Source organism: Polistes dominula, unplaced genomic scaffold, assembly GCF_049000335.1.
Source record: "Polistes dominula isolate Pdom_NZ unplaced genomic scaffold, Pdom_raw_medaka contig_82, whole genome shotgun sequence".
In the NCBI taxonomy this organism is placed as follows: Eukaryota; Metazoa; Arthropoda; class Insecta; order Hymenoptera; family Vespidae; genus Polistes; species Polistes dominula.
Genome location: NW_028301046.1, coordinates 6,831,402 through 6,843,832, shown reverse-complemented (window position 1 = coordinate 6,843,832; position 12,431 = coordinate 6,831,402). Strand labels below are relative to the sequence as shown.

The window sequence follows — 12,431 nt, the reverse complement described above, 5'->3', positions numbered from 1 at the left end:
AACGAAATATTGTACATACCGATCCTACTATATTAGTTAGATGTGTATCTTTGTCATCTTCGGTAGCGGACGGTGCCGAATTAGAAGCATTTGTAGGTGTTGGAGCGGTTCTACCATTGGTATCTACCACATTGGAACTTCCGTGAACCCTAACGAAAGAAGCTTGACGGACACCGACGTGACTTCTTTGAGATAGTGGTAAATCCAAAAGTCTATGTACTCTCAAACGTTCGCTTGCTCTCGATTCGGCAACCGCTACCGCAACTGCTCTTTGAACTTCAGCAACAGCTGCTCTTTTAACTTCCAATACGGCCTCCTCTACAAATGATATATATAATGTTAGCTTGAAGGAATAATGTAATTAATAATGATTGTTTAAATAGCTTTAAAATTACCTGCTCTTCTTTTCACCTCGGCAACCCTATCCTCGGTAGCTCGAATAGTTTGAGCAACAATTTCTCCAGATAAACGTTTTAAGCTACCATCTCTGTCACCGGTTGAAGATTCCACTTGAACGCCATTGGTCGAAGGATTATTGCCAGTAGTGTTGTTGGCATTGCCATTCTGTACTATCACGTTTGCCGGTTGTACAGGCGTCGATGCGGGACTGGAACAACCTCGTCTTTGAAGGATAGCCAAAGCTCTTTTCGTCTTCTCTACCATGCCAAGAATACAGTTCAACATAACGTGAATATTTTTCCATTCGTCGTCGAAGCTAGAACCGTTTTGAATGTGATTCAGCTGTTGTTGCTGTTGAGACAAATGATGGGGCGTCGAGAAAGCGTTTATCTGGTTAATTTGGACCAAGCTTGGTGGTACGGGACTAGGCCCGTGGCCATGTCCATGTCCGTGGCCTTGAATAGATCCACCTGCTGCATGAAGTGGATGATACCAGCAATAAGATGAGGAGTTTTCCGTTTGTTGAGGTTGTTGATGCTGCTGCTGTTGTTGTTGTTGTTGATGATGGGCTCCCCATGGATTAGGCTTTTTACCATAAACTGGTACATCCTCTAGCAGGGTACCGTTTTCGTAATATCTGTAAATGAAATAAAAGGGCTAATTGATAAACTTGTTTTGTAAATTCTTCGAGTCTACTTTATTAGAATTTGAATTATCAGAGAGTACAAATACAATGTATCTGTCCGATACGATGATACTCCTATTAAACTTCATACACGTTACACGTGTGGTTTGCCATTCTAAAAATATATCCTACGTTAAATGCGTCTAGTAGAAAACACATTCACCAAACCGTCCATGTACTTACTCAAAAGCATATGTGCCGTGTAATGTGTATGTCGTAAAACATGCGTGCAATATGGTATGCATCAAAGAAACATGTGCATAAAACAGTCTCGCGGTCGTACGTTACGCGGGTTTGTATGTGTATTAAGATGCATGCATATAACGCGACATGTGTTTCGAAATCCGTATAATCTATCTGTTTACATTGAAAAAAAAAGAAATCTTTCTAGATCGTTTAAAAATATTAATTATATGCATCGCGCGTGAGACTTGCTTCCTAATATTTTAGTTTGTTTTACTGCAGTTTCTACTGCCTCTGTTGCTTGTCAACAGAGATTGATATAAAATTTTTATCGTAATAAAACATTCGTATTTATCTAAAAATTTTAAAAATAACACGACGTAGGAATATCTAAGAAAATAATTGACATCAAGCCAGAGACTCGAAGTAATACTTTGATTGGTTAAATGTATTTTCAATAGTGAAAAGATAGTGGTTAACAATAGTGTAATTTCAAAGTAGTTAGCTGACTCGTTAGGTAGTTAGGTAGGTAAGTGTGAAGTATAGTTGAGATTCAAAGACAGCTGGCCTTCGGTACGGTTCAACGAATAGGCATCAAGGACTGATCTTGCGAGCATGTATTAGTCCGGAATATGCCAATAGGTACTCGAGGCAAGTTTGCTTGCTCTAACGTTAACAGGTCGAGCTGAGGTAAAGAGGGTACGTAGGATGAGGGAGGAGGAATCTAGGTAGAAGGTTGGAAGGAGGAGGGGGTGGTGAAGAGGAAAAGGGGAGTGAGAGAAGAGAATGACGTTCACGAAAGGTGGTACTCCGATGATATATGGAAACGTCACCAGCAGACATATCGAGAGGACGCCAGTCCAGGGTGGCATTGCCAGAGCGTGCACACCACGTTTTGTCGCCTTCGAATTCGCTTTGTCGCCCCAGCCTGTTCGCCTGAGTATCCATGTTCTCACCGGAACTAACCACCCTTCCTTCCATCTCTTGGTGGCCATCGAACTCTGATTTCTCTCAGTACTATCTATCCTTCTTTTTCTATCTACCTCCTTCCCTCGAAGCAACTCTCTACCACTGGAGGGTGGGTGGTGGTCTCTCTCACTCTGTACTCTTCGATCCTCATTTCCAACCCCTTTTAAGGAACACGATGCTTAATCGAACACCTGCTTCAATGAGCCACGTTGCGACGGACAAGGGCTGGTTTCCTTTTCCCTCTACCGTGTTACGAATTACGTGTAGACGTAGAGTAGCTTAGTGTTATCGATTAAACAAGCTTATTAATTATTTGTCATTTAAAATAGAACAGATTATTATTTTAATTTTAAACACCTAAATCGTAATTGTTTTCTTATTTTAAATTAGATATATTTTTGTTATTTTTGACATATCTTATATTACGTCTACTAAAAATCATGCAGTAGTAATCCTCTTTAAAAGTAAATTTTAAATAAAATTTTTGTACTAATTCTTTTTATAAACTGAATAAAATGTCATGTCACAGGGCTGAGCTCATAAGTTCAAAGGGTTGATATTCGTTTCTAGCAAAGGCATGATCAAAAAGAGAGATGTATAAAAGGACTTTTCATTTGAAATGAAATTCGTGGAAGAAGTTGATTCTTTTAAAAGAGATTTAGAGACGACACATTCGGATGTCGTTTCTCACATCAACGCCAAGGTCAGGATCCAAAAGCGTACTCCGTATTCGTTTGGCCGCTTACGAGGGTGAGCTTTAGGGCTCGTTCCCTATAAATATCGACTCGCGAGAATCGCAGGCTCGAGGCCAAGATTTTTTGAAAAAAAAAGCTTGTAGATCGTTTGCGGCTTGGCAAATATACTACGCACGCGTGTATACGCAGGTGCGTGGAGTCCGTTATTACGTGAATTATTGTTATGGATGTGAACGAAGACAGCACAGATATCTTTCCTCGTTCCAATTAATTTAACAGATTCATTTAAAATGTCTTTCAATATTTCAACATCCTTCTTCTACGTGTATTACATTAGATTTTCTTCGAAATTTTCTTCGAAATTTTCTTCATATATTATCCGATTAATTTATAAATAATGGGCACGATATGTATTCATTAAAATGATTGATTTTACTTAGCAAATATTCTGTTTTATTCTTCCATTTTATTGTAATCGTCATATATTCGACTTTATTTACGAATCAATGAGATCATTTTAATAAATGATAAATCTTTTTTTTACGTAAATTTGAATATATTTCTTTTGATAGTCGGAAATTATTCGTAATAAGAAAATAGGACAAAAGTGGTATTTAGTATAAAAAAGCATGATCACTTACGGAGTATCCGAAGCACGACGTTTTGGTGCATGAGAGGAGGAACCAGAGTAGTGGTGCAAGGCGTTAGTGGCATTGTTCGAGTGTTGAATTGCACCGACATTCGGATTAGAGTTAGAACGCATCGAATAATACACTGGGCACTGGTTGCCGCTGGTGTTTCCACTTCCGATTCCGTTTCCTCCGTGCTCACCAAAAATTTCCACGGATTCACCTGATTGTACCAAGCCGACCGCCTCCAATATCGTCGTTTCGTTATTCCGAAGGAATTGTGCACATGTCTGGAAAAAATAGAAACAAAGAAAAATAAAATATATCGGGTCGAGTATAAAAGTTTCTTTGTATTATATTTTACCGTTAAACAATTATTTCGTAGATCATGTTAATTTTCTTAATCTTTTAATACTTAATCTACAAATACCCACTTACGTGGGTTTGAAACCTTATAAATTACTCGTAAAGTAATTAAAAATAAATTACAAGAAATAAAATAAATAAAATCATAATATAATTCAATTAAAATTGAAAATTTCAATAATCGTATTGCAAAAGCTACGATTTAACCCTTTGCATTTCTATGTCGAGTGTGACTCGACATCAGTTATTATCTCAAAAGGTATATCATATACTTGAAAATTACAAAATACAATAATAGTCCAAATAAACCAGATATTTAATTAAATTAATTTTCTTCCCATTACATATATTTAAAATTGCCAAATTTTTTAGTTAAAGTAAATTACAAATAAAACACATTTAAAAGCATTGAAAACTGCTGGAAAGAAAATGAAAATATAATTGGTAGTGCAAAGGGGGTTAAAACTGTCCCAACAACAACAACAGCAATGTTCATAGTTATTACGAGTTTGACAGATTATTTGTGAGTTATATGACAAATTTGATAATCTCCGAACATATTTTCTTGGCGTTAATAAGAAAAATGAAAGAAGATTAATATCGCGCAATTAAGAGCGGCTAGACCGTTAAAGTTTCCAAGTACCAGGGATTCCAATTAGTTTCGATTTTTAATATTCGTCGGACGCGTTCTTTATCGCCAACAGTTCGCGTCTTCTACGTCAAAGTTCTCGTACTATTCCTTTATTCCCAACGTCTTTCCTCTTAACTCTCAATACTGGAATCGGCCTGCCAAGCTGGGATTTATCGCTTCTAATTCAATATCACCAGCCGTCCCTCTTTTCTACTCTTTATACACTTTTCTTCCTTTTTATCAATTGCTACGAACGCAGTTTGTAATTAACGATTATCGATCCTTACCTTTTTGGAAAATTTTTCAACTTCTATTTTTCTTATTTAACGGTTGACTAGGTGATACGCACAAGCTTTTTATAACCGATAATTTATTACCTTTTCATAATAATCTTTCAATAATTCTTTTCTTTTTTTTATCTCTATTATCAATATATTTGATTCAACGATTTGGTAGACACAAATACGAATAACTTTATTTAGAATTCAATGGTATACGTGCGTCCAATATGGGTCTGCGAGATTTTTGCATGGAAGACCCGTATAGATAGTCATTCGTACACACAGATTTATTTTTTACTTTTTTTTTGTTATCATCCTATATATTGTACAAAAAAAATTATTTCTATTAGAGATCTTCCTCCTTCTTTCTCGAGTTAGTGAAAGAAGATATACGAGCTCCTTGCCATTTATTGCTCCGATTGTTTTCTATAGTTACGTCAGTGAACTTACATTAGACGAGATGATACGGTCCAGACGAATGGTGTTAGCCTGTTTCTAACTTTCTGATCTCTTTATCTAATATTCTATTCGATATGTTTACAGTATCTGCACCGAATCTCGAGAATTTTCGTCTATTCTTTATAGAAAATTCAATAAAGAAACATAATACGATAATATTATTAATTTATAATATCGAAGTAAAAGTGCAAAGTGTTTAATAAATAGCGTTGAAAAGAAAAGAAAAACGATGTAAATTTTCTATTCCAGTCTAAGAAGAAGAAGAAAAAAAAGAAGAAATTTGCAATGATTTCGAAAGAAAGAAAAAAAAGAAAAAAGAAAAATTGAAATAAACCCAAGACAATGTTACGTACCCGGGACTGGAACTTTTTAGAAAACATTATTTGCAATTTTTGTTTTAGCTTTTGGTTCTGGTGCCTCGGGGGAAGGGGGGGGGGTAAAAATGTAAATTTTTTCCATTAATTTACAATTCGTTACTTCAACCTAGAGCGCACGTCAAGCTTCTGCAACTACTATAAGCTTCTTCTCTTCTTCTACCTCCGTTCAATCTTAAAGGCAACAGCTGGATGTCGAAGCATAAACGAAAACCGCAAGATTAATTCTTTTTCACTAGATTTTTATTGTGTTAGTCCTTGGGTAATCTAATGACCAACGGCGTTATTAAGAGATTTATTGTTTCGAATGAAATTTATCTTTTTCAAAGATAATTCATGATTTTTGTTTTGCATTTAAAAACAACATTTCGTATAAATTAGAGTGATTATAATATTCGGCGCTGAGAAATATTTTTCAATCAATTAAAGTGAAATAAATTAATTAATGGGTTTGCAAAAAAGGGACCAGATTCAAACAAAAAAAGGAATCAATTGATTTTATTTCGATTATTATATAAATTAAAATTTACTCGCACAAATATCTTTTTGTATTTGATTTAATTAACAATGTATTCTATCGTTGAAAATTTTTCATAAAATATGTTAAATAATTTCTATGTAAACCTTTGCATATTACAGAAACGAAGTTAACAGCAATAAATAGTTAAAAACTTGATACATAAATGTGTCCGATCAATAGTAGAATATATTTCGTGTAAACAAATATATGAATAATATTACTCGGTTAGAAAATAATAAAATCAATGATGATATAATAGATTACGAACGTGTCTTTGCAAAATTACGATCTCTTTGGATCACAGTAGTAGTAGTAGTAGTATGAATGATTGACATACCACGTATGTGTATAGGAGAGTTTCGTGAGATTTCTCTGATCGGAATCGTTCGGAAACTGTGAGAGTGTCGAGGAGTAGCTCGAAGCTATTTGCGTTCGGTCTGATCCTAAGCGATTAACGACTCGTACTACTGGTCGTTCCTACCTACTATTTGCATCTGAACGGGGAAAATACATACGTGAATTACATAGGCAGAATTACGTAGAGATACAGACAAGAACACACTGAAGGAATATATAACAGGTAGAGAGAGAGAGAGAAAGAGAGAGAGGAGTTTATAAATGTCGGATATATGGTAGACAATACTACTAGCCGGATCAACTAGCCAATAGGTATACGGCCGACCGAGTATACAGGATTACATATACCGTTCGTGGATTTAATGCAAATATAAAGGAGAATAACGTGTAAGAGAAACGAGGAAAAGCGGAGGAGGAGAAGAAGAAGAAGGGTAGGAGGGATAATTACAAGAACGTGCAACGATGTTCGAAAAGCGTAGAGAAAGAGAGAGAGAGAGAGAAAAAGAGTCTGTCTTATGTCAAGATTATCTCGCCCTTTAAAGCGAGTTATTATCCTGCTTTTATCTCGGTATATATCCGCAATTATTACGATAAAATTAGCGTATAGATAAGTGGAAAGAAAGAAAAATATGAACGGGATATGTGGCTACCAGTTTTTTTTTCTTGTTTTTTTCTCTTTTTTTAATTATTTCTAACACTTTGTCTCTTTTATTTATTTTAATGATATACTTTTATTTTTTTGCGATATTCGACGTTAATAACAATAGCGATGAAGAAAGTTTCACTACAATGAGAGAGAGAGTGGAAGCTTAGATGAAATTCGAGAGAATGAAAAAACTAAATAAAAAGAAAATAAAAAAAGAGAGAAAGAGAGCAATGAAAAGAAGGAAGGAATGGAAGGATGGTTTTGTATCGAGAAGAGTTTCCAAGTTTCAAGAGAGAAGAAAGGTTTTTATGTGGTCGTTCCGTACGTTCGATTCGTTCATCTATCTTGCCCCTCGCGAAGCAGACTGCTAAGCTCCCAGCTACGATCGAGAAAGTAGCCTGGGAAATTAAAACAGGCTGCCAGCCGGTCAGCTTTCGTCGTGTTGATTTTACTCGATCCTCCTGGGCTCGTTGAGTTCTCCTCTCTCTCCTAATATTCTCCCTCCCTTTCTTTTCCTCTCCTCTCTTCTCTTCTCTCCATTCCATTCTACGGTACTAACCATAGAAACTAACACGTGTGCACGAGTAACATAAGCGCGATCCAGTTGGTCCTGCCAGGAAGGATGAACGTTGGTACACGTGACGCCTATCCAACCTCCTCTCCTCTCCTCCTCCTCTCCTCCTCCTCCTTCTCCTCCTTCTCCTTCTCCTCCTCCTCCTCCTCTCTACCCTCTTATATACACCGAACGTGATCTTCTCGAATCAAAGAGCTTCTATAATTTTACATTCTTTCTTTCTTTTTCTCTCTTTTTCTCTCTCTTTCTCTCTCTTTCTCTCTCTTTCTCTCTCTTTTCTATCTTCCTTTTTGTATTTTTGATGATCGACAAATTAAAAAACATTGAATTTTAAATCATTTTTATATTATTGTTATTGGATTTTTCAAATATATATATTATATATTTAAATTAACACTAAGCCGTCTGGTGGCACCACGTTGGTGTCATGCGAAAATTATCAGACAAACCCTGGTGGATGGTTTCATTAACAAGATAAATACCAACCTAAATATCCAACAAAATATACATTAATAAATAAACATATAATACAAACAACACAATCCAAACATATAATAAACTATAAATAGAGAGATTGGATTGAAAACTAATGGGAACTGGACGGCAAGATTAATAAAAATCGTCGATAATAAGTGAAATGACGTAAGTCAGTTTTATCCGACGCGACACGAAAGAATCTAGATTGAACGTGTAGACGGCATAGTGTTAACATTCAATTATTGTTAATATATTTTAAATATTTTTATTTGATATGACACGTGTTGAAAATTTTTCCTCAGCAAACCATGTCAATGTATGTTATTCTATCCACGAAACATAAGAAAATCAATGTTTTCAAAATTGTAAAGAAAAATCGATGAATAAGACGATGGCGTGACATGAAAGATCATGTAAATTTCGTAGATCATAGAAATAATTTTCAATTGGTAAGTGCAGTCCTCGTGTATGTATTTTCTCTCTTCATTGATGCAGTCACGAAAGAACGTCGTAACGCATATAAATTTGTAGGTCGGTCGAGGGCCTCAACCTTCCACCCCTCTCTCCTTTGCCTCCCAGAGACAAAAGCAAGAAAGACATCAGCGACACGCGACGTCCCTTTAAGGGGCTACGCCAGCTTCTGAATAACAAATAAGGATTGTAATCTTGGAAAAGCGGCGCATCCACGCTTAGAATTCTGCATAGTTTCCTTCGCATATGTGGAAACAAAGATTGGTCACGTAGAAATACCATTTAACAATAGCCTCTTTCTGATTCAAAGGATATTATTTTCCTATTTATATATATCTTCTATATATAACAATTCAATGTTACATTGTTGGTTTGCAATGAACTCTTAAATTACTCAACCGATCTTAATGAAATTCATTTTATTTTGTGTGAATTTTTTCAACTTAGAACATCGGATAGTTTTTATCGTGATTATTTTTATTTCTTATTGCTAATCTAAGGATTTATTATTTAGAAGTTAACTTGGTTCTGTAAGTTTTCTATATATGGCACTGTATTACAATTCAATTATTTCAATTTATTTACGTCACACGTTTTTTTCAGATTAATTTGACTACATTAAATAGTGTAGAATTATATTAAATCAACAATTTATTATAAAGTCACAGTAACGCGTGGCCGGAGCATCCTAGTTTATATATAAACATATTTCTCCTAATGAATAAATCTTAAGTTTAAAGATAGTTCACTAGTCACGTTTAAAAACATCGTTGAGTTCATGAAAACAATTGTGTAGAATATTGGGATCCCATTATTTGTATAACAATTCCACGAGATAAATATAATAATTATAGCAAGATTTAATGAAGGAAGGATAATTTTTCTTCTCGCTTATTAAACACTAAATTTGTCGTCATTGATATTGATATACAACTTATTAAAAATTCACAAATGATAGGATGAATGTAGAACGATATTTTGCCAAGTGATTCGTTCGTTCATGCATCGTTACGCTTTCTACCAGAGCGTAACTGCAGTGATTTATGATCCCCGTGGCAGGTCTAATAAAGCACCCCGCTCTTTATGGGTCAACCGCCACTATTATTTTCGTCGAACCCTCTATATCGTCCTCGAAAGCCCGAAGGAACGCGCCGTACAGGCCATTAAAACGGTCCGAGCTACCTACTATGCTCTCCTAACGATGTCTCGCGCTAACTCAGAACCTAAAAGAGACCTTACTCCTATTCCTGAATCATGTTTCTTATAATTTGTGGACATGGAATCGCGTTAGAACGGTCTAGCTAATGCTCCTTAATTTTTCATTCGTTCATTAATCATATTACATATCCAGGGTGTTTTGTAATTGGTAGTAAAAACGAAGTAACGAAGCTTACATGAAAAAATTAAATCAAAAATGTAGAGAATCAAATTTGTCAAATACGCGTTATAACTTGATTATAATTTTTATTATTGTTTAATATTCGTAGGATATACTCACTTGATTACTAGCTCTAGCAGCTGTATTCAAGTCCCTTTGCAAAAGATGGTAGAGTATGTTTCAAGTATGGTAAAACGAATCCCCTTAATGGAAAGTTCGTGGCTTCTTGCAAAGCAGAATGAAATTCTTCAGCAGTCATAGTTCCGCTCTGTAATATAAAAAAAAAATATATATATATTATTATATTGGATTAAGGGGATTTAAATAGTAAGGATTAGATTAATCTATTATCACTTTACTATAGTATTTATCAATCAATTCAATCCACAGTTTTGATCTTATGTTGATGATCACGTGCTGCAATCGCTATACTGTCACGCACGTTTACCAGATGTCACGTTTCCTGAATCGCATGCAGCCTCCGTGCTCAAACGTTCATACATTATGTAGGTACTTTAAATATTTACAATCGGCTTAGCGATATATCGACCATCGATTGTCCTCGTTTTGCGTTAAACGCAATTCCCTGACGAAAGATTTAATAGATTCAATGTGCTAAAATATTCTATTTTTGTTATTTTACATTTATTTTTTCATTTGATAATTTATGATAGAAAAAAAGAAATGAAATTAAAATAAAAAGGAATCGACTATACTTACGACACTTGTTAAATAAAATATATATGAATGAAGCGTAATATAAATCATTGGATAACAAGGATTCATTTATTATATTAAAAATATTCTGGCTTTTTTTCTAATAGAAAATTGATAAAACGTTCAAGAGACGAGAGTGCCATCCCTCTTTTGCGTTTCTCTCGCACATGTTCAAACTTGTCTTGAAGATGCACTTATGTTAGAGTTTCTGCAAAAGTACCACCGGCTCCCAGCAACATTGCAGCACAATCGTTCTATTCTATACATTTTCTATGGTCATCGTCGTCAGTTGGTAGATACGCGTATGTTGATTTAGCGCTACGTTAGACTATCGCAACGAGTGCAAGATGATGCGTGCAAATATGTACTTAGCAAGGCATATCAAAGAATAACTTGCCTATAGTGTTACCATGGACGGTATAATTAAGAAGAATGATCGGTCTTTATAAATTCATACGAAAGAAAGAAATAAAAAAAATCAAAGATGATGATGATGATGATATTCGAGTTATGAACTACGAATTATTCATCTTCTCTACTTGAAGTAGACACATCACAGAAGGAGTAATAAAAAGATACATATATATACACATACACACACGTACCAAGAGAGCGAGTACCAAGGTCCGTACAGTGTCTCCGGTGTCGGCTGATATGTCAGTTGCGAATTGGACGAGGGTACCAAGTAGCCTTTTGAGTTTTCCATGACCAGCAAAAAACCCGGTTATACACCTGACGCCATTTGACAGTGGGCTGGCCTCGATTTGTTCCTCGTTTCTGCAGGTAGCTGTAAGTCCACTTGTGGTAGAGGCAGTAACAGTAGGAGGAACAGAGATTGGACCAGCTGATGTTGTTCCGATTGACGTTCCTCCGTTGGATTCCTCAACATCAGGTTTGAGAGGCTGCGAAGACATGGGGCTATCGTTGTCCGACGACATGGAGCAACCCAACTGACCTTTATACTCCGAATGAGAGCCATTGGTTTGAGTTGACAAGCCATGCCTTTGATGCTGTTGAGAAGACGGTGATAGGGCCTCGGAATGATTATTCTCATCCCTCGATGTTTTATCTCTGCCGCTGTTGGTAGGACTTGCTGAAACGAAAGTCTTTTCTCCGTTCTCACGTAATGCCAATTGCTTTTGAATAACGCGAAGTCACCGACATTGGACATATAAGACTAAATAAATATGCATTATAATATATTTTCGAAATGATGCAGGATTATAAGGAAAGTATATATATTTATCGATAAATCGATTTAATTTATATATCGAAATATGTAATTATTGGCAAATGTCGTGTTAAGATCCAACCCCATCCAACATATGAAAGGATCCTTGATAGGGGATATTTTAGGGCACGCGCTCTAAAGACGAGACAAAACGGGACGAGATGAGACATGGATGCATCTTTATATATATATATATATTACATATACATGTAAATCTATATAAATATATACATATTCGTATATGTATATGTGTGTGTACATGGGGTCCTTCGTTTTCAGTCGCGTGGGTGCAGCGGATAACATGCAATTACGGGCCGTGTCATCCACCTTGTCTTGTTCCCATTCTATGTTCCGCACGTTATCTCTTAGAATGCCTCCGGGCTCGTGGC

General features: G+C 35.7%; 1 protein-coding gene across 1 annotated transcript in view; it reads right to left on the bottom strand.

Moving 5' to 3' along the window:
• nvy (CBFA2/RUNX1 partner transcriptional co-repressor nervy) overlaps positions 1-12,431 on the bottom strand; it is a 32,103-nt gene that overhangs the window by 1,744 nt on the left and 17,928 nt on the right. Inside the window, 6 exon segments of the mRNA XM_089175408.1 lie at positions 20-318; positions 396-1,036; positions 3,573-3,850; positions 10,215-10,256; positions 10,258-10,362; positions 11,417-11,904. Of these exon segments, the coding sequence (XP_089031534.1) occupies positions 20-318; positions 396-1,036; positions 3,573-3,850; positions 10,215-10,256; positions 10,258-10,362; positions 11,417-11,904 (1,853 nt within the window).